Source organism: Camelus dromedarius, chromosome 15 (assembly GCF_036321535.1).
Source record: "Camelus dromedarius isolate mCamDro1 chromosome 15, mCamDro1.pat, whole genome shotgun sequence".
NCBI lineage: Eukaryota > Metazoa > Chordata > Mammalia > Artiodactyla > Camelidae > Camelus > Camelus dromedarius.
This window is the reverse complement of record NC_087450.1, coordinates 9,842,249-9,865,457: the sequence shown is the minus strand read 5'-3', so window position 1 is coordinate 9,865,457 and position 23,209 is coordinate 9,842,249. Positions and strand designations below refer to the sequence as shown.

General features: G+C 49.2%; 1 protein-coding gene across 4 annotated transcripts in view; it reads left to right on the top strand.

Moving 5' to 3' along the window:
- Positions 1-23,209, top strand: part of TET3 (tet methylcytosine dioxygenase 3) — a 97,678-nt gene that overhangs the window by 37,738 nt on the left and 36,731 nt on the right. For all 4 annotated transcript variants that reach the window (XM_064494366.1, XM_064494365.1, XM_031467303.2 and 1 more), the window contains one exon: positions 10,391-12,536. In XM_064494366.1, coding sequence (XP_064350436.1) covers positions 10,391-12,536 — 2,146 coding nt within the window. The remainder of the gene's footprint in view (positions 1-10,390; positions 12,537-23,209) is intronic.

Sequence of the window (23,209 nt, the reverse complement as noted above, 5' to 3'; positions counted from 1 at the left end):
GAAACTCCCTGGGTGCCCCCTAAGCTCATCCCCTTTCTTCACCTCCCGAGGCAAGTGATTCCTTGACTTTTGTGTTTTTCATTCCCTTGCTTTTTAAAAGTTTTAATTTCATATGTTTACATTCTTATACATTCACATACGCTTTTTTTGTTTGAGCTGTAGAGCTGGTAGACTATATGCAGTCTTTCCAGGTTTGCTTTTTTTTAACTTGATGTTGTTTCTGAGACTCATTCATGTTCCTGTGGTTCATTCATTTGCACTGCTGTGTAATATTCCATCGTCCATTCTGTGGATGGTGGGCACTTAGACTATTTCCACAGTTTGGTTTTTGTAAGTAATGCTGCTGTGAACACTTGTGTACACACCTCCGGATGGGCATGAGCTGAGTTTCTTGAGGAGCGGAATTACAGGGTCATAGGGTATGTGCACGTTTAACATTGAAAGATGGCACCACAGACCTTTCCAAAATAGTTGTCCTGTTTTGTCCTCTGCCAGTGATGTATGAGAAAGAAGTTCCTGCTAAATTCCACCAGCACTTGGTACCTAACTAAAATACCCTTTCCTGGGGCTTTCTATGGACCTGGTACATAGTTGTGTTTTTCACATGTTAAGTTGTTTAATCCTCTTCACAACCCTGTGCATTTAGGTATTGTTATTAACCCTTGATTTATAGATGAGGAAACAGGCACAGAGGGGTCAACTTTTTTTTTTAAACACCTTTATATGGTATTGTTTCTGTACAGTAAACTGCACATATTTCGGATGAACAATTTGGTAAATTTTGATAGATGAATACACCTATGACGCCACTACCAGAATCAAGATAGCTAGCATTTCCATCACTCCCCTGGAGGTGCAAATTTCAAATTCTCAATTTATCCCTTCCCACCCCCTTTAACTCCTGGTAACTGTAAGTTTGTTCTCTATGTCTGTGAGTCTGTATCTGTTTTGTAGATAAGCTCATTTGTGTCCTATTTTTTAAGATTCCACATGTAAGTGATATCATATGGCATTTTTCTTTTTCTTTCTGGCTCACTTCGCTTTGAATGATGATCTCTAGGTCCATCCATGTTCCTGCAAATGGCATTGTTTTATTCTTTTTTTTTTTTTTTACTGCTGAGTAGTATTCCATTGCATATATATACCACATCTTCTTTATCCAGTCATCTATCAATGGAATATTTGGGTTGTTTCCATATCATGGCTGTTGTAAATAGTGCTGCTGTGAACACTGGGGTGCATGTGTCTTTTTGAATTATATTTTTCTCTGGATATATGCCCAGGAGTGAGATTGCTGGGTCATATGGTAACTTTATCTTTAGTTTTTTAAGAAACCTCCATACTGTCCTCCATAGTGGCTGCACCAATTTACATTCCCACCAGCAGTGTAGGAGGGTTCCTTTTTCTCCACACCCTCTCCAGCATTTATCATTTGTAGACCTTTTAATGATGGCCATTCTGACTGGTATGAGGTGATAGTTCATTGTAGTTTTGATTTGCATTCAGAGAGGTCAACTTTTAAACCCCAGATTTATAGATTTAAAAATGGGGAACGGAGAGATTAACTTGTTCTGGATCACACAGCTAGTTAGTGGTGGGAGCAAGATTTGAACTAAGCATCTTTGTTCTTAAATTCTATGTAATGGATATAAAATGGAATCTCACAGCAGTCTTTTCCTATGTTTCTCTGTTTACTAATAAAGTCGAGTATTTTTTTTTACCTATGTTTGTTCTCCATTCTCTTTTCATGAAAAGAAACATTTTAAAACCATTCCCCTATTGTTGGGGCACTTAGGTTGTTTGTAGTCCTTTTTTTTTCTCCTTAATGGAGGCACTGGGGATTGTACCAAGGACCTCGTGCATGCCAAACATGTGCTCTACCGCTGACCCGCACTCCCTGTAATTCTTTACTATTAATGTTCCAAGGAAAATCCTTGGCATATGTAAATTAAATTTTTCTTCTATTGTCTTATTTATTTTATTTGCATTTCCTTAAGTGAGATTGAATACTTAGTGGTTAAAAATGGCTGTGTTCTTCTGGATTGCTGTGTGATATTGGAAGAGTTACTTAACCTCTCTGTTCAGTGTCCTCATCTATGGAGGTGAGTCTCTACATTATAGGAATTTATGATGACTGGAGGAGATTAATGAGTGTGCAGTGATTAGCATGATAGTCAGTCTATCTTAAGAATGTTCCATCAGAGCTAGGCAGAGACTTTTCCTAGTTTCTCCCTTTCTTTTCCCCCCAAAACCACATTAATTATGATCAGATCAAGGGCCTGAGCAATCACAGTCCCATGTTTCTGCCAGATACGATGGCCTCAGGGAATTAGGCCTTGTTTCAGCTTTTTCCTGAGCATCAACCCAGCCATTGAGAAATATGCTGTATCTATTTTTTAGTAGGAGAAAAGTTAGATTTTAAAATGTTTTACTGATATGTACACGGTAACCACAAGAAACATTACTTTCCCCCGCCTCACACAGGGACACCCACTCTTACACCTGACAGTCTCTAGAGGGTTAGATATAACCCTCTGAGATTTGCTGTCTGCAGAGAGAGCTCAGATGTAGAGAGTGCAGACACGGGACTGGATTAGTCATGTATACACACACACACACACACACTCTCACACTTCTGCAAAAACAGGCAGTTGTGTACCTCCTCAGAGTCTCTTTCCCCACTTAAAGATTTATATCATCAGTAAACCCCAGGAGTGGAGAAGTCTCTTAAGAGATGAATAATTGATCACACTGGATGGAACATGCTGCAAATACAGCCCATGTGCTGCTATTAGAGGGAGCGGGGCCATCCCCTCGGGGGAGAGAAGGAAGGAGTTGACTTTGTGTGCGGAGGTGGCTGTGAACTCTACCGACTAGGGAGAAGGATGGAGCTGGAAAGCAGCCCTTGAGTTGGTTTCCCAGCGGGCAGCTGGGGAAGTGCGGGGCTGGGATTTGCTGGTCAACTGGGTGGGGAGCAGCCACCCCTATCCTGCGGTCCCAGGAGAATTCACTCTTGGAGATTCCACCCTAGAGGATGTGCCCCAGACTGGCCCTGCCTCCTGGCCACTGGCCCTTGTGGAGGCTGCCTGCAGGCTTGCTCACCCCGGGGATAGACCTTCCTGGGCGTGTCTCTTTTAACGGCCTGTGACTGCAGAGCGGCCTGTGACTGCGGAGCGGCAGCGGCCCTGGGACTCTGCCTGTGCTAACACCCTGTTTCCTAGAGGACCTTAGAAGGCTGGGCAGTGAGGACTCTGATCTTTCACGGTGACAGTCTTCGTCTTCCACCCTACCTCCTGTTCCCCTTTAGTAGAGGCTGACTGACCACTGACCTAGTTTTGATGTGTTGATGCTCTGAGAGTCAGGAAAGGCTCAGAAGACCTGGTGTCATCTCCGCACCTTTCACTGTGTTATGAATAAAATGAGGTGTTCGGAGGTGGGGTTCCACCCTCCTGTCAGGGGCTCTGGAGCCCCTGGGGAGGGGAGGGCAGGCTGTTGTTGAATACCTGCGTACGTCTGAGGGACCAGGTGTGGGACGGGAGCACAGAAAGGAGTCGGCGGTAGAGGAGGAGGCACGTGGACCTTGGGAGCCCTGACCAAGCAGGGTACAGGGACACGCGAGCCCCTGGAGGGAGACCTGGCATCTTCTGCAGGTGAGAGTAGTGACCGGGGGTGGTGATGCTGTGCATACACGCCAGCCCTTCATCACGGAGGTGAGGAGCAGGTCTCTTTGCACTGAGAAGGGCATTTACTCTTCCAGTAACAAACCCCTGCTGCCCACCCCCCAGTGAGGGGGTGCGCCCCCAGCCTGTCCAGGCCAAGCCTGGGATGGGCTGGAGACTTCCCAGTGATACTGTGGCAGGGAAGAGACCTGGTAAGCCCGGATGTGTGGGCCCAGTGAGGGCAGGGAGGGGTTTTGTGCCGGGAACATGGCTCTGAGAAGGGGCCGCACCGACACCTTCGGTGGGCCTCGCTGTGGAGACAGATGGGGGCAGGCTGTTCCGAAAGCCCACACCAGGCTCCCGAGTCTTCTATGGCACAGGCATTCCCGAGGGCCCGGGCAGCTCTGCAGCCCTCTCCCGTGTGTGCGCTGTGACAGGTGCTGTAGCAGAGCAGGACCACTAACTGCCCAGAGCTTCTGCAGGCCGCCTCTCAACGTCAGGGGGTGAACAGGCTGGTACCAGCCGGGTCCCGGGAGGAAGAAGCCGCTGACCCTTTTTGAGCACATGCTGAGCACTCTGCTGGATTCTGAAGGTGTGATGGAACTTGTCCCCTAGGAGCTCTTACAGTGCGCTTGGTCTCCTCTTTTAGGAAAAGATCCCCAGCAGAAGGTGGCTGTGTGTGGGGACTGCGTTGGGTCGGGTTCAGACCTGTGCTAGGCAGGACTGGTGCAGGAGGACATTATCATTTGCCCATAGTCACGCTTCACCCCCACCTCTTTGCTGTTGCCTTGGTTCAGGCCCTTCTGACCACTGATCTGGACAGCGGCATGATTCTCCCAGCCGGGCTGCCTGCCACCAGCCTTGAACCCTGCCGGTGGTGCTCTGTGCGAACACCTGAGGGCCCCCCTGAACTGCAGATCTGCTCCTGTGTGTTCCTGTGGTGATCTCCACCCCTGCCCTCCTCACACTCTGTGCTCAGACTGTCCCTGACAGCTCACCCTCCCCTGCCTGCCAGGCGTTTTCATGATTCTGTGCCTTTGCACATGCAAGTCCCTCCATCTGGAGTTCCTCCTTCTTCCCCTCCTCCAAAATACCTGCCCATCCTCTGAGTCTCATCTCTAAAGTGACTTCAGGGTGGAACCTTTCTTGACACACATGTCCACCTTCTCAGAGAGAAGTGGCCCCATGCCCCAGGCCCTGAAGACTGCTCTCATGACACCGGTATGCCTGAGGGCTTCTGTGTGTGCAGGACTGTTTCTTGCCTTTTGCCTTGTAAACTTCTTGATGTTCCTGAAATATACAGCCTGGTCTATCGTAAGGTAGGAAACCACCCCGAAATTCAGTGGTGTGAAACAGCGTTCATTTTACTATGCTCATGGAAGCCTTGGACTTGGAAGTCAGAAAGGACACAGCTTGGGTGGCTTGTCTCTGTTCCCTGATGCTTGTGGCCTCAGCTGGGGAGTCTCAGAGCTAGCAGTAACTTGACAGCTAAGCTGGAATCCTTGAAGGGCTTTCAGCCACTCGCTTGGCAGGTTGACGCCGGCTGTTGGCTGGGACCTCATCTGGGAATGCCCGGGACACCTTCATGTGGACTTTCCGGACGGCCTGCATTTCCTCACAGGATGGTGGCTGGGTGTCATGAGAACGAGGCAGAAGCTGTGTTGTCTTTCATGATCCAGCCTTGAAAACCATGTAGTGGCACTTCCGCCACTGTCACCAGCCCGCCACGATTTGAGGGGAGGGACACAGGCCCCCCCCCCCCCTGCTGGGAGAAGTGCACGTGGGATGGAGGGGTTTAGTGACCCTGTCATGCACGCTGAGTGCTGCAGGCGTGCAGACAGCGCTCGTAAATTCTGCAGGCTGAGCAAGGGTGGAATGTGAGGCAGAGACGTGAGGCTGGTGCCTGGGAGTCTCGGGAGGGTGGGATCAACAACGGACTGTAGGGGGAGAAAAGACTGTGGGAGTGGGCTGGGGTACACAGAACTGCCCAGAGGGGCTACTGCCAGGCTGGACATTTAGAAAGTGTGTACACACACCAAGGCCAAAATTAGGAGGGCAGGAAGGGAAAGGGAGGAGATAGAAGGGAGAGGCATTCATGTCTAGACTTGTTTGGACCTGGTGACTGGGCACCTTGGCAGAACGGGGATGATGCTTGGGTTGGGAACACTCGCAGGAATAAGACAGCTGGGGACGGAGCCATTGGAGGTGGAGTGGGGAGTTTGGTCCATTTTAGGTGCACTTCTCCCAGTGGGCCTGTAGCAGGTTCCAGGACTTGGAGGCTGCTGGAAGCCAGACTTTAAGGAGCAGCCTCAGAGAGGTGCTTGCTGCAGCCCAGGGGCGGTGAGAATTAAGGGAGAAAGTGTGGAGGGTTTTGGGGTTGGGGCACGTCTAGTTGGGGCTTTGAAAGGGCCTAGACTAGCCTCTGTCCTTCTTTAGCGTTGTCCAGCCCTCCTGCCAATAACTGTCCAGTAACTGCTTGATTTCCTTTTGAATACCCTCTGGCTGTTAGGCGGACAGGGGGCAGTGTATTTTTTTTTTAAGTATCTCTCAGTATTAAAACTCTTTCCTAAATTGAGTCCAAGTCTTCTCTCTAAAGCTTTACCTGTTTTCTGATTCCAGCCCTGAGGGCTACTTGAAACCAGTCTCATCTTTTCCCAGATGATAGGCCCTCACATGTTTAAAGACCTTGAGTTTTGTCTTCTTCGGAACCAGACGGGACCTGCTCCTCTTTTTTTGTTTTTTGGATTTTTTTAAAGCATCTTATTCTTTTAAACTATTGTGTTATTTAATTATTTTATTTTGGCGGGAGGAGGTAATTGGGTTTATTTATTTTTGGTGGAGGTACTGGGGATTTAACCCAGGACCTCGTGCATGCTAAGCATGTGCTCTGCCACTTTGGCTATACCGCCCCCCACCCCCTTACAGTTTTGAGCCGCCCTGCTGGCTTCTCCTCTGTGCCCCCTCACAGGGTACAGCCCTCAGAGGAGGCCTGTGCTCAGGTGGGGACTGTCTGGGCAGAGCTGGGCTGTTGCTGCCCGTGCTACAGGTCTGGTGACGTGTGTGTCCAGCTGTGTATGGGTTGGGACCCATTAGTGGACTGTGAAATCACCTTAGATTGTTACAACCTGCAAGAAAGAGGAAGGGAGGGATTCCTGTACCTAGTAAGGAGAAATACCATTTTGCAAACCTGTCATATGTGTAAGTACATAATAGATCACAGTATTTTATATATATATATATATTTTTTTCTTTTACTGTGGATTATAGTAAAAAAAAGTTTGAAAAAACATTAAGTAATAAGATCCTTTGAAGCTGCCAAATTGCATCATACTGAGATTAGCTTCAGTTAGTCTCTTACCCCTCCTGTCTTCAGCATCTGCCTGTTTAATAAGTACACCTTCACTGTCATTACTGATAAATACGTTGAATAGGACAGCTCTGAGGACAGAGCCCTGCAGCACAGCCCTAGAGACTGCCCCCCAGTTGATACACCACTCGTGCTTTGAGCCATTGGTGAGCAGCCCCTCCAGCCACTAACTCTCCGCAGCTGGCCCTCAAAGGGAATCACAATCCACCTTGTGAAACTTGAACATCTACAGCTCGAGTCACAAACCCAAATGCCTACACAGATGAATGAAATGGTACGTAACTCAGGCAATTCATAAATGATCCCTGACTCCTGGCCTTGGTTTCAAGAAGGCAGCACAGATGGCGAAGCTGGGGGTGAGCAGGGGCGGTAGTCAGCGCTCGGTTGTAGGCAAAGTTGCTAGACAGAAGTGTGGACCTTCAAGAAAATCTGGGTTTCATGTGAAATTGATTTTTTTTTTTTTAACATTGGTGAAACAAAACCAAATAAAGCAGATCTGTGGCAGACTTGGCCTGCAGCCCTTGAGTGTGTGGCCTGTCAGCCAGGATGTCTCCTCATCTCCTGGTCCAGGGACCACACACCACAAAGCACCAAGGTTAGCTGAGCATTGATGGGTTGATGGCTTTCGTGAACCTGACTCCTTGAGGTCCCTTTAGTTACCCACGCGGGGCCCTTACCCAGACCTTTCTCACCCAGCGGCCTGGAAGTTGGGGGCGACACTTGCTCATTTCTCGCCTCTTGGCGCTTCCTCCTGATGGCAGCTTTCTTCCAGGATCACTGGCAGGCATGGGGAATGTGTCAGTGGGATGCCCTGGCTGGGAAAACTGGGATTTATAGAGCTTCTTAAAATTTTCCACCCGTCTTGGCTTCACTTCCCTCATATCCGCGTCTACTCTGTCCTTCCTTTCTTTTTTTTTTGGTCCAAAGGGCATCCTTCTTCCTAGGGAATTCAGAGGCATAAGAGTGGGCCTAGCTCCTCCTTGTTCTTCTTATTCATACAACAAAAAAAACTTTTTAAAATTGTTTTAGCTGTCTTGACATTTTGGGGAAGCCTCAGCTCACATAGCATTTGTCTTCCTAACACTTCCTGTAAATCCATGTTACTCTCTTCTTTTCCTTCTTGGTTATGCAGGCTCCTTCTGTCTTTTATATGCAAGCATGTTAAACTTTTTAAAATTGTTTTATCTTCTTTGGCAAGGAGAGGTAATTAGGTTTTTAAAATTTTGCTTATTTTTTTTTATTTTGGTGGAGGTACTGGGGATTGAACCCAGGACCTCGTGCTTGCTAAGCACACGCTGTACTGCTTGAGCTACACCCTCCCCATTGCCACAAGTGTGTAAAATTTGACCACTTCAGGTTTTGTCTTTGCAGCCACCTTGGATTCTAAGAAGGAAGGAAGGGAGTACTGGCTTTACAGCCACATTCCTAAAGGAGAAGTTGTTTGTTCCTGGTTCTGAAAGATGGTCTTTCCACCAGGGTCAGGGCAAGGCCTGTGAAGGTGGTCCAAGCAGCAGCTCTGGGCAGGCAGTGCAGAAGTGGTTAAGATTTGGACCTTGTCTTGAAGGAAATACTGTCTGGTGTGGGAGGCAGCTGCTTGAACAGCAGTAGTGGCATGCGATAAGCGCTAGCAGGCAGGTGCAGGGTGCTGTGGGAACGCGGGGGAGGGGGCCGCAGGTCAGTCTGCTGAGAGGAGGTGACAGCTGATGCCTGATGGGTAAGCCAGAATGGCCTCCGAGGCCAGGAAGGGCATTCCAGGCAATGAGAACTGCGTGCGCAAGGCTCAGAGAAGCATGTTGGCACAGCACGAGGGTCCTCTGTGGCCAGAACTGGGGCAGTGACGAGAGTGAGGTGGCAACCATAGACCGGGGCCCCCGCTCACCTCCCAAAGGCCTGTCCCGCATCCCAGCTTCCCACCACCGCGTGGGGGGCCCACGATGGCCGTGTCCGACCATATTCAGGTTTCGTCAGCTGTCCCCATCATGTGCTTTCTGGCTCTCTTCCCCCATTCCAAGACCTAGCCCAGGAACTGCATTCTGCTGTCCTCTCTCTTTAGTCCCGTGTCAGCTGGGAAAGATGTTATTCTTTCTTGTCTTTGAAATTTTTGAAGAGAACAACCCAGGTGCTCTCTAGTGTGCCCTTCAGCTTCAGTTTATCTGATGTTTCCTCGCAATTAGATTCAAGTTCTCCGTTTTGGCTGGAGGTCTGCGTGACTGCTGTGATGCTGTCCGCAGTGTATCCTGTAAAGAGGCACGTGGTGTTGGTCCGTCCTGATGTTAGTAGTGATGACAACTTTGATCATTCGGTAAAAGTGGTGTCTGCCAGATTTCTCTATTTTAAAGTTACTATTGAATAATTTTTAAAGAGATGTTTTGAGGCCATGTACATACTCTGCATCAAGCCTTCACCTGCTAGTCACAGCATCCACTGATGACATTCTGAATCCACCGTTCCTTCTATATTTTTGGTGGCATTCGACTGGAAGAAGGAGCCTTCCTTTCCGGTGGAAAGACTCCTGCCAACTCAGTTCCGTATCCTTGTGTTAGCTTTCAACTTACTGCACCAGACACCTGGCCTGCTTCCTCTTGTGCCCTCCCCCTTCTGTGTGCTTTGGGTGGACATAATGGTGGTTCCTGGGATGGGGAGAAGCTTGCATCTTCTTCCCAGCAGCAGCTCACGTGGCATCGGTGGGACTGGCTCGGTGTGGGGCTGAGCACGCTGTATGAGATGGTTAGTGTTTCCTCGGGCCACGGGCCGGGGGGTGGGACTGTCATCTTGTCACCAGCTCTCTGAGCTCAGCCTGGGCTTAAGTGAGGGCAGTAATGGGCAGAGAAAAGAACTGTGGGTTCCTTCCCCCTGAGAAGCCGTGGCTGACCTCTTGCTCGGGCTGAACTGTTAATCAGCTGCTCGTTCCCTGTCCCTGCCCCACACGCACGTGCACTTCCCGCCTGTGGCATACTGTTGCATGGTGTGCTGGTTAGCTTTCTTTTGCTTCTGACAAAAAACAAAGGTTCTGGTGTCACATTGGTCATTGTGAGTTAAAGATCTTTTTTGTGTGTTCTCAACAAATGCTTGGTTTCAGGGGAGTTTGGTCAGCGTGATTAGTACGAGGTCCAAAAAGGGCCGAGCAACATTCAGAATTCTGCGTTAGGGTCTCTTAAAGGTCTGCCTTTTGCTTCTGCTGGTGCAGCTAGCTGGGAATGGAGATGTGGGAAGATGAGCTGAGGTCCCAGCTGTATCAAAGACAGGGAGGGTTTTGCAAGAAAAGCAGGGTTCAGGTGTGCATCTGAGTGGTGTGACGCAGGACAGTGCTTCTCAAATACTATGGCTCATCTTCCCCCCTTTTCCCTCTCCTCTCTCTCTTCAGGCAGGCTCAGAGCTCAGCCCAGTTGATGGACCTGTTCCAGGTCCGATGGACTCAGGGCCAGTGTACCATGGGGACTCACGGCAGCTAAGCGCCTCAGGGGCGCCGGTCAATGGTGCTAGAGAACCTGCTGGACCCAGTCTGCTGGGGGCTGGGGGTCCTTGGCGAGTAGACCAGAAGCCCGACTGGGACGCTGCCCCAGGACCAGCTCACACTGCTCGCCTGGAAGATGCCCACGATCTGGTGGCCTTTTCGGCTGTGGCCGAAGCTGTGTCCTCTTATGGGGCCCTTAGCACCCGGCTCTATGAAACCTTCAACCGTGAGATGAGTCGCGAGGCTGGGAACAACAGCAGGGGACCCCGGTCAGGGCCCGAGGACTGCTCTGCTGGCAGCGAAGACCTTGACACGCTGCAGACGGCCCTGGCCCTCGCTCGGCATGGCATGAAACCACCCAACTGCAACTGCGATGGCCCAGAGTGCCCTGACTACCTCGAGTGGCTGGAGGGGAAGATCAAGTCTGTGGTCGTGGAGAGCGGGGAGGAGCGGCCCCGGCTCCCAGGGACTCTGCCTTCTGGGGAGGCTGGCCTCCCGGCACCCATCACCAGGCCACTCCTCAACTCCGAGATCCCCCAGATACCTCCTCTGGAAGGCCTGCCCCTGTCCCAGAGCGCCCTGAGTATCGCCAAGGAGAAAAACATCAGCCTGCAGACCGCCATCGCCATTGAGGCCCTCACACAGCTCTCCTCCGCCCTCCCCCAGCCCTCTCATGCCACCTCCCAGGCTCCGTGCCCCCTTCCTGAGGCCTTGTCCCCTCCTGCCCCTTTCAGATCTCCCCAGTCCTACCTCCGGGCTCCCTCATGGCCTGCGGTCCCCCCCGAAGAGCACCCATCCTTTGCTCCCGAGAGCCCTGCCTTCCCTCCAGCAACTCCTAGAACAGAGTTTGCTGAAACCTGGGGCACCGACACCCCACCAGCAACTCCCCGGAGCCCTTGGCCCATGCCTCGCCCAAGCCCTGACCCCATGGCTGAACTGGAGCAGTTGCTGGGCAGTGCCAGTGATTACATCCAGTCAGTATTCAAGCGGCCTGAGGCACTGCCCAGCAAGCCCAAGGTCAAGGCTGAGGTGCCCTCTTCCTCCCCGGTCCCCTCCCCCTCCCTCCAGAGAGAGGCCCCCCCACCATCCTCAGAGCCCGACACCCACCAGAAGGCCCAGGCAGCCCTGCAGCAGCACCTCCAGCACAAGCGCAGCCTCTTCCTGGATCAGGCCCACGATGCCCCCTTCCCCCCTCCCTCGGAGCCCTCTGCTCCCGGCTGGTGGGCACCACCCAGTTCACCTGCCCCACGGCCTTCGGACAGACCACCCAAGGAGAAGAAGAAAAAGCCCCTGGCACCAGCTGGGGGTCCTATGGGAACCGAGAAAGCCGGCCCTGGGATCAAGCCCAGTATCCGGAAGCCCGTTCAGATCAAGAAGTCCAGGCTGCGGGAGGCGCAGCCTCTCTTCCTGCCTCTGCGGCAGATCGTCCTGGAGGGGCTGAGGTCCCCAGCCTCCGAGGATGCGCAGGCACACCCAGCCGCGCCTGCCCCTGCCCCCGCCCCTGTCCCCGCCTCGCAGGGCCCTGCTGCCCCCCTGCCCCCAGAACCTTCTCTTGCGCTATTTGCACCTAGTCCCTCCGGGGACAGCCTGCTGCCCCCTACTCAGGAAATGAGGTCTCCCAGCCCCATGGCCACCCTGCAGCCGGGCTCCACTGGCCCACTTCCCCCTGCCGATGACAAGCTGGAAGAGCTCATCCGGCAGTTTGAGGCTGAATTTGGGGATAGCTTTGGGCTCCCTGGCCCCCCATCTGTGCCCATTCAGGACCCCGAGAACCAGCCCCCCTGTCTCCCAGCCCCTGAGAGCCCTTTTGCCACCCGTTCTCCCAAGCAAATCAAGATTGAGTCTTCAGGGGCTGTGACTGTGCTCTCGACCACCTGCTTCCATTCAGAGGAGGGAGGCCAGGAGGCCACACCCACCAAGGCTGAGAACCCACTCACACCCACCCTCAGCGGCTTCCTGGAGTCACCTCTTAAGTACCTGGACACGCCCACCAAGAGTCTGCTGGACACACCTGCCAAGAGAGCCCAGGCCGAGTTCCCCACCTGTGACTGCGTGGGTAAGTCCGCCCGGGTGTCAGGGAAGGGCAGAGGGATGTGGCCTGCTGGGCTTGGAGTTCTCAGCTCTGTCTTTTATCTGGAAAACAATTACTGTGTGCCAGCCAGCACGCTGGGGCCTGGGGACACAGAAATGAGCCCACAGACCCGTGGAGAAGACATTGAAGGAAACCGATGGTGCCGCCGTGTGGTGTATCGTGTGCCAGTGGAGTGGGCGCAGGTGCTTTGTTGTACGGTTGAGCTGGAGGCATCCTGGAAGCCATCCTGCGAGAGGTGGTGCTTGTCCTGAGGCCTGGAGGGCTGTCAGGTCAACAGGAGACAGGCCGGGGAGAGGGCAGCTTGGGCAGCAGCTTGGTGGCTGTGAGTGGGGAGGGCTTACTTGGACGGGTCCCTGTCCGGAGGGAGCCAAAGGGGAGGAGTGTGTGTAGGGATGAACCAAGGTGGCGTGAGGGCCAGGCAGGGGCCAGACCTTGTAGGGCCCAGGGAGCCAAGGCTGGGAGTTTGACTTGATCTCATTGGTGATACGTAGTGAGCTCCTGAGGGTTTGACAGCAATTACAGACCTGTTGTCATCTTGTGCTTCTGAAAGACTTTTTTGGCTCGTGGGAAGGAAACGTTGGTGGGAGAACGTGTAAGAGAGGTGTTGCCATGAACCTGGCAAGAAATAACAAGGGCCTGGACTGAAACAGTGGGTGGCGGGGGGCGCAGAATGAGCGGGTTTGAGGGCCTCTGAGGAGGGGGACGTGTGGGATGCAGACAGCTCGGGTTGCCTTGGTGGTGGGGGTCACTGAGCACATGGATGTGGAGAAGGGATGAATTCTGTGTGGACAAGCTGAGTCTGAAGGGGCTGAGAGACTGGGGGTCGGGCTCTGAGTTACGAGTTTGGACGGAGCTCACGTCCGGGCAGTGGTTGGAGCTGTGGTGTGGGGAAGGGCACGGAGGAGCTGGGCCCGTTTCTGAGCCCTGCCTTCTGGAATAAAAGCAGGGCCCCAGGCAGCGGAGGACTGCTCGCGGGGACTCTAGCTGACTCGGGGCAGGTCCCTGATGCCTCTGTCAGCTCCGGGCCACTCCAGGCTGCCGCTCTCTGCCGCTTGCAGGGTGTCCCGTAGAAGGCATGTGTGTTTCACATGTTCATGCTGGTGATGAGCATGTCGAATTTTTGTGATTTTATGAAACACAAGCAAGTCTTATGAGAAGGCTGTCTTCTCTGCTTGTTCAAATTTAGCATCAGGTCAATTGTGTGATTTGTTGGGATACTGTATCCTAGTCGGTAAGGAGAAGCCGGGCTGTCCTGCCCACTGCAGCTACCCCCAGCTCCTGGGGCACAAGGCAGTGGGGCCAGTGACAGAGAATCACTTGGGGAACAGAAAGATTTGGCCCCAGTGCTCCCGTCTGGGGGCGAGCAGAGGCACAGCATCCTGCCAGATGCTCTCCGTGTGCTCTGAGATTGTGGTTTCTGCTGAGGGCTGACCCTCTGCACTGCTGGGTTTAATAATGATGTGACTTTGAGTGTCCCTTACTGCCCGGCGTTTGATCATAGGGATCGGCCTCCCCTTGCTTCCTTTGTGTTTGTGTGTGTCTGGTCCGTCTTCTTTGTGTTTACGGCCTCGTTCGCTGTTTCTCCCCGTCCAGGGGGGAAATACCTTTATACAGGGCCGAGGACAGAGCTGATCCATAATAAATATTTCACTTGTGGAATTCAACTATATAGATATTATGTTTGGTCAAACTAGTTATTTTAATTCTAATTCCATCACTTCCTCACGCCTAAAATGGAAGTGGTGGTAAGTAGTCGCCCCTCTGCAGGGCCGCTCTGAGGACTGGGCTAGTTAGAATGTGTAGAGCGCTCAGGACTGCTTCTGGCGCACTGGAAGCCCTGTGAGAGTGCTTAGCTGTTATGGAGCCTCATGCAATAAAGCCAGAAAAAGATGTACAAACATACATATTATGGGGGAAGAAAAGTGTTGGCTGTCACTTTATTCATCGGTCGTTTATTGATTACCTAGCTCTGCACTCATGACAGGCAGGATAAAAACTTAGAGAAATGGTTCATCTCTGAAGGCCTTTGTGGTTTGCTTGAAGAGACAGCATGAACAGTAAAATACCCATGCAGCAGATGTCTGCCCCGTGCCCATGCTGTCCCGGGGACGTGGCCGGAGCTGTAAGAGTGCTCTGAAACACCAGGCTTGCTTGTCCATGGGAGGGTGACGTTTTACTTAGGAGGCTGTTGTTCAGAGCCGGGTTTGGAAAACTGCAGTGAATGCCGACGGGGAGAGGTGAGAAGGCAGCCGCTCCAGACTGCGGGGAGCAGGCGTGCAGGACGCGGGGCCCGTGGCACAGGGTGAACTGGGGCCCTCAGGGTTCTCCTGCGTTCCCGAGACCAGAGGCGCCGAGGGGACAAGTCTCAGCGTGAAGCTGGTGAGCAAAGCGCAGGCATTAGGCTGTCAGCATCAGAGAAACCCAGCTGTGGCCATGCTGGCAGCCTGTTGGCTTGGCAGACAGGGAACTGGCGGGGGCAGTGGGAAGCAATAAAGGGGGCCGCCGCCACCCATCATTTGCTGCTCCCGTTTGTACTTTCTTTATGTGGAATACGGATGAAATATTTGTATCTAATGCTAAGCGAAGAATTAGAATCAGATCTGCTTTGTGTTGTTAAATTATGGGGAAATGCTAAGGTCAAAACAGCAGACACAAAAATGATATATAAATGATCGGCTCACCTAGGTTAAAAAAAAAAGAGAGAGAGAAAAGACCAGGAAGAGATACACCCACAGTGGTGGTATCTGTGGTCAGACTGTGGGTGACTTTTCCCTCAAATGTTTTCTGAATTTTCTCTAATGAAATATGCATTTTATAATCAAGAAATATTTTTGAAAGTGCATCCTCTTAGAAGTGGTCCAGAAGATGGACTGGTGAAGAGTGATGACCATGTGGCAGGAGAGCCGTTAGGGAGCCACGGAGAGTAATAGCAATGGCAACCAGGGCAGTGACAGTGGTGTGTCAAGTCCTGGCTCTGTTCTAGGCACTGTCCCGAGTACTTCCACTGCCTCATTTAATCCTCTGTGACATCTCTACGGGGTAGGGCTGTCAGTAGTTGCATCTTAATGATAAAGAAAGCAAAACTAGATTCAGGAGTTTATCCAGATCATGGAGCTAGCAAACGATGGAAGTGAGAGTTAAACCTAGGCAGCTGGACTCTTAACCACCATGCCATACGATGATTAAAATTGTTTAGTTGAGAAATGAGTGATATGAGGAATGAAGAGGGCCAAGGGAGAGACGATTCACTTGGTAGCGGTTTCTGGAGATGCGAGGCTCACGTTAGGGAGAGCCCCCACGTCTGGACAGGTGCTTCCATCAGCGGGTTTGGCAGAATCTGTCTTTGTGAACTCAGACTCAGGGTAGGGGTTAGGAATGAAGCTTGTTCACTCTAGGCTTAATGCCAGATACAAACCTCCATATTCCAGAAACTCATCCCCTCAGCAGGGGGCGGTAGGTAGAGAGGTGCAGCTACAGGCCACTAGAAGGAAGAATTTGCCATAGAAGTGACAGTGAAATTTGGAGATGCCATTAAGTGCTCGTAACAAACGGTTAAGTACTGGAGCAACTTTATAAAAGCACAAAAAGGTCTTGTAGCATAGCAAGAAAACCCCTAATATTCAAGCTTCATGGTGATTTTTGCTGAACAAGCAGTTTTGGCCAGTATGGGCGCCACCAGGTAACCAGAACCTCCAACACCAAGAGCACTGTTTTACGGTGGTGGGGAGATTACAGGTTTCTGAATGTGTGGATGGGATTCATATGTACTTGTTCTCTGAAGCTTGAAATACTAGAATTAAAGGTATCCCTCAGAGTTTCAAAGAAACAAATCTAAAAGTCATGAAAGGAAATGCCTTATTCCAACAGGTAGTGTATTACGTACAAGCTTGAGAAACCTTGGCACAAATCGAAGTTCTGCGTTGGACTATTGGGAGAAGAAAGTATTGATGTATTTCTAATATTTTGAGGGACACATTGGGGAGCCCCCCAGCCACCCCTTAACTGTCCCGTGACACTGCGGCAGAGACAGGGCAGTGAGCTGCAGTGGCCGTCGGCCAGGCCCTCTGTGTGTTTTATCTATTCTCAGAAAGGGGGAAGTTCACGAGGAGAGCCAGCTCAGGACAGGGAGTGAGTCCAGGTGATGCTTTAGTGGGAAACCCTTCCTTGGAGATCTTCTGTTCATCATTTTATAGATAAGGAAACAGGTCTGTGTTAACTTTTAAGTCGTGTTCTGATGACTCTGAGGAACAGGCCACAGGTTGCCGGAGACACTAACCACAGCAAAAGCAGGGAACTGAGACACAGGTTTTAGGGGTTGTCTTCATGGGAATGCTGTGTTTTTATCCAATTGATCATCCAGCCCTAAAGAAGTAGCCAAAGATCAACACAAGAAAAGCATCTCCTTTGCCTGAAACATAGTGAAAGTGTGGGGGAAGGAGGGATGCTGCCCAGCAGGTGTGGCTGGTAGCAGTGTGCCCTGCATGACTTCCGTGTGGACCGCAGTTCTGAACGGGGGACACAGAGACTTCCTCTCATCTCTCTTGACAGTAGTGTGAGATCTGTTTCCTTTAGTTTTCATGAGAATGTGTTTTCCTCCCTTGCATTTAGTTTGATATGAAGATTGAACTTCATGTCTTTAAAACATTTTTTTGGCAATAAAATATTTGAACACCAATATAAAGGTGGTGAATCTGACTCTGGGTAGGAGATGGTGTCTGATCTGAGTTTTAAAGGATAAGTAGAAGTTTAATCACAGGGAGAAGGCAGAGTGTTCTAGACAAAGGGATATGAAGATCAGGGAGATGAAAAATACATGAAATCCACATGGAGATGTGCAGATGAGAGAGCATGAAGTACACGAAGTTCTGGTGTGACTCGTGTGGTAGATGAAAGATTGGGAGTGGCTGGAGAGGAGAGTTTCAGGGGAAGAGAGGGTGATACCAAAGGCAGAGAAACCAGTTTGCAAGCTCAGGCAAGAAATAATGGGTGCCTGAAGTAAGAAAGACATTGAGTAGGAGGGAGGAGAGGAGGGGTGGATAAAAGAAAGAAGAGAAAGAATTAACTGGTTCAGTGGCCTGTTGAATGTAGGAGTGAGGAAGAAGGAGTCACAGGTGACACCTGAGGTTCCAGGTTGGGTAATGGTAGACACTGGTGCCATTTCCCACGATTTGAAATACTGGGAGGGAAGCAAGTTTGGCCATCTGCCCCTGAGCTTCTGCGGGGCCTGCAGGTAGATCTGTGAATCGGAGTTTCTTCCGCAGACCGATGGTAGTTGAAGTCTCAATTATGGACACTTCCCTAGGCTGACTACAGAGGTCAAGCAGGGGCCTGAGAATGGGGGATGCTAACTTTCAGGGGGAAGAATCTCAAACAGGAGGCCTTGGAGAAGGTCTGGAAGGGATGTGGAAAGAAACTGAGGAAAGGGTAGGTTAGAACCAACAGGTAGTTTGGGAGGTCTGACAGCAGCAGCACTGAAGAAGGGCCAAGACGTAATGCTGGATTCTCCTTTTATTATATGCGTATTTCTTTCAGTTGAATCCTGGTACCTTAAGAACAGGGACTAAATGTTGTGTTTCTAAAACATGTAGACTGGTGCTGAGCACATGGTGGTGTGCTACGTATCTTTTTCGGTTAACTGGAAGCCGTACTCTACCTCCGTATTTAAATTCTACCAAGCCTGCAGATAGGCTTCGGCATGCTCTCCTTTGATCTTTGCCGTCAGTGAGTGTGCCCATTGTTACGGAAGTATTTCTGTCTCCTGCCAGCAGGCTCAGCGTGCTGCCCGTGAACTCACAGGCAGAGGACCTAAGATGTTAGTTTAAACAAAGTTCCATCTGGCACACCTGAGCTGGGGTAGGACCCAGCCGTCACCTGCCCACCATGTGGATTCATGACTGCCCAGAGGCAGTGTGCCAGCAGTCAGTCATTGGCTGTTGTGGGAGTGGAGTCCGTTCTATAAGCCTAAGCTGTTTGGCTTTAAGTTCACTAAAATTACATCAGGAAACTGAGACGTTACATACGCTTGTTTAGAAAAAGATGGGTGCAGTAAAATCTTCGTGTGATCTTGACGCCTATGCATTAATTATATGCCAGTTATCAACCATCTTTCTGTGTCAATGTCATAAAGAAAAAATGCCTCCACCTGCGTCTGTACTGGCTATGAGGAAAGCGTGGGTGCCCTGGTCTCTGCGCAGACAGGCGGAGGTGGGGAAGGTGGAAGATTCATTTAGAAATTCAGGACCCCTCTTTCTGCTAGGCATTAGTGAGTCGTTTCTTGTGTTTAGTATCTCTTGCTGATATCGCAAAAGATACATTTCATTCTCTCTCCAGCCTAGTGCAGAGGTGGAACAGAGCATAGTTTTCTGTTTTAATGAGTGTAAAATTAAGTGCACGGGGCAAAAAAAAAGTCACTTAGAGCCACATAAGCCAGCATTTTCTCAAAAATTGGATTTTACTCTCCTGAGCTCTACCCCAGAGCTTTATACTCTGTATTTCAGGAAAAAAGTCACTTCTCCCACTGCTCAAAGCAAAACATAGAACAGATTTTACTTTAAGAAGAATTGAGCCGTTTCTTTGCCCTGTCCCTTGGCCTCTGTGGAGAAGGAAAAAATATTACACTGGGGACTAAAAGGAAAAGTGGTGACTTAATAGCAAGTTAGCAAAATCCTCCTTTCCTAAAACCTGGTGAAAGGAACCAAGAGAAACAAAAAGGGAAGAGAAAATTTCATCAACTGAAATTTGGAAATTGCCCTGATCTTAAACTATGAATTCCAAGGGCTACCTGCCAGTTTAAGGTCAGTTTGAATTGGAATAAAGGATAACGTGGGGCATACAACTCCAGTGGGGGAGAAACAATAGTGGAGGCTCAGAAAGACCCCACAGCTTGGAGACGTGGGCTGGAGACCACCCATCTGGAAGGCAGTGCACTCTGGGAAGCTGGGAATGCAAACAGGCTCCTTTTCCTCCTCTGCTCCAGCTTCTGATGGGGATAAGGTCTGGGGTGAGGAGAGAGGGCTGGAGAGATGGGAAACCATATCTTAGGAGCCAGCTTTGTAGCTGAGGGCCAACAGCACCAAACAAAGGCTATTGTGCAAAGAAAAATATTTGCTGAACCAACCAAACCATGGGGCTTTATTTTAACTTGATGTCTTATCAGAGTGACCAGCCCACTCCCATATGAGGAAATAAACCAAAATCTTAGCATCAGGACGGAGTAAAACCCAACCCTCCACACACACGCATATGCACGCACACACACGTGTACACATGCACGCACGCACACAGATTGAGAGGCACTGGCCCTAACAAACAGAAGGCATGGAGATGAAATTTCCAGTTGCCACTGTCCCCAGCCAGGCCCAGTTCCTCCCATACCCATTCAGGCTTCTGGGCTTCTGAACTAATAATTGAAACTTCTACAACATCTAATTCTCTTAAGCTTAATTCCTATGGGAAGGATTTGAGCCATGCCCAGGTAAGCAGAATAACGAGGAGATCCTACCCATTCTACTTTTGGACAAACTAGTCTAGACGAGTGGCTTTCAGCTGGGGGCCTTCACCGCTCTTCCCCCCAGGGGACATTTGGCGGAGTCTGAGGACATTTTTGGTCATCACCACCAGTGTGGTTCTACTGGCACCTAGTGGACAGAGGCCAGGGACACTGCTGAACATGCCGCACTGCACAGAACAGCACCCTGCTCCCCAGTGGAGAATTGTCTAGCCCAAGTTGTCAGTAGTGCCCAGGGGGAGAAAGCCTGGAGATAAACTTCTTCCTCTGAAAGATTAATTAACCAGCAAACAAAAAATCCAACATGCAGCCCATTCAAATTCTGTGGGGGAAAGTGGAGGCATTAAATGTAACATTCAAAATGAAGACTTACATTAGGAAATACAAGAAGAATTTGAACAACTGATTTATCCCTTCAAGGACGTGGACTGAAATGCTCACTGTGAAACCAGAAATGAAAGATGAGGAGCTGGACTAAGGTTACGAAGAGGTCACGAGAGTTATGGATTAAACTGCAGGGGAAGCGTGCCTTTCACAAAGCACTCACAGCGCTCGAGAAGCTGTGGAGGGCAGAATCAGAGTTACAGAGAAGAGTTCCAGTGAGGGAGAGGGACCGGCTTGAAAGATCCCTCCAGAACAGGGGAAGAATATAGAAATGAACATAAGCAGAGTGGGGATAAGGGGCACAGAAGAGAGACAGGAGGGGTTCTCCACGCCGATGCGTTCTGGCGGGAATGCTGGGACATTCGCTGGTGGTGGAATAAATTGAACAAAGGCAAGAGTCAACGATAAAATAGAAAACGTTTTGAAATGAAAAAAAATGAATAAAAATCAACAAGTAATGTTCCAGACGAACTTACTGAATTTTAAGGATGAAGAATTGCCTACAAATAAATTAACTGAAAATTAAGTTGGTCACACATAAACTTTTTTTTTTTTTTTTTTACTTTTAAAAATATACTTAAAAATTCTTTTCTATGGTTTGGATGTAATTTTGGTCATTTATTCTTCATAGAATAAATTAGACTTTAATATTGATGTAAAAAAATTCTTTTAATTGGAACACACACATAGGAAGGTTTGTAGGTCTTAAGTGTACTGCTCAATACAGGCATACCTCAGAGACATTGCGGTTCCGGTTCCAGACCACTGCGGTAAAGTAAATATCACATTAAAGCGAGTTGCATGGATTTTTTGGTTTCCCACTGTGTGTAAAAGGTATGTGTACACCATACTGTAGTCTATTTAGTGTGCAATAGAATTATGTCTAAAAGAACAATGTACATGCCTTAATTAAAAATACGTTATTGCTAAAAAAATGTTAACCATCATCTGAGCCTTCAGTGAGTTGTAATCTTTTTGCAGTAGTAATATCAAAGATCACTGATCACCATAAGAAATATAGTAATAATGAAAAAGTTTGAAATATTGTGAGAATTACTGAGATGTGACACAGAGATGGAAATGAATCAAATGCTATTGGAAAAATGACAGGGTTGCCACAAACCTTCAATTTGTAAAAAAAAAAAAAGAAAACACAGTCTCTGCAAAGTACAATAAAATGAGGTATGCCTGTACAGTTTAATAAAAGGCACGTACTTCTGTAACCACATCTAGATGAAGAGATGGAACTTTACCAGCATGTCAGAAGCCTACTTGTGCCCCAACCTGGTCACTTACACCTGACCCCCTAACGCAAACTATGGCCGGCAGACCAAATCTGACCAACATATGTGAGCCCCAAACAGTTTTTTTGTGTGTTTTTAACAAAATCAAAAGAATGGTATTTTATGACTCATAAAAATTATATGACGTTCAGATTTCAACGTCCACGAAGTGTTACTGAAACACAGTCGTGCGCGTTTGTGTGTGTGCAGTCTGTGGCTGCTGGTGCACCACGTCAGAAGACGAGTGTAGTAACACAGAGACTGCATGCCTCGCACAGCCTTAAATGCTTGCCATCTGGCCCTTTACGTAAAGTCTGCTGGCTCCTGTCCTAGGGTAGCTACTGTTCTAACTTCTAGCCACATGGATCAGTTTTGCCTCTTCCTGAACTTTGTCTGTAAGTGTTGTTTTGAATTCTGGCTCCTTTTGCTCGATGTTGTGTTGGTGAGGTTCATGCATGTGTGTATAGCAGTGCCTGGAGTCCATCCATCCTCACTGCTGTACACACAGTATTCCATTTTATGAACATACTACCATTTGTCCGTTAGATTGTCGACAGTCTTTTACAGTTTCCCAGTTAGGGTTATAGCTGATGTAAGATGTTCTTATATGCATCTCTTGGCACATGGATGTACGCACTTACATGTTTTTGTTGGAGATATACCTAGGGATGAAATTGTGTGTGCTTACTAGTACTATCCCTTTTCCAAAGTGGTTGTAGCAGTTTAAACCCCCACCAGCAGCACTCCACCTCGAAACCAGCGTAGAACGTCAGCAGGCTTTCTGCCACTGTGGTGGGTGTATAATTGTATCTCATTGGGGCTTGGCTTTGCATTTCCCTGGTGACTAATGAGATCAAGTACCTTTTCGTGTGTCTCTTTCGTAGAGTGCCTGCTCAAGCCATTTGCCCGTTTCTCTGTCGTGTTTCTGTTTTCTTCCTATTGATCAGTAAGTGCTCTTTATTCTGAATATGAGTTCTTGGTCGGATACATATATATATTGCAGTTCTCAGAATACTGAGATAAAAAGTTTGACCTAAGAATTCTGTGCCCAGTAAAGTTGCCATTCATGTGTAAAGGCTTCATAAAAAAACATTGCCAAGTACGCTCGAACTCAAATTTTCTGGAGATGAATCAAATAAGAAACAGATTGGAGAAGCTGTGGTGTGGAGGGGCTGGCAGTGAACACTAAATTATTCAAATGTAAAGTCTAAGTGACTGTGACCATAACTCATTCACACTATACAAAACCTGTAATAAAATAGTTTTTAAAAGAAAACAAGGAAACGCTAACATAGAAAACATAAAATGGCAGAAGACCATGCTTGTGTTACAGTAATCAATATAAATAGGGTAAACTCATCCGTTAAATTTGATTCATAGCACTAAACAGCACCGAGAATGTTAATAAACCTTATTTCATGATGGGAAAACAGAAGCACGTCTTTGTCACTGAATCAGAGCAT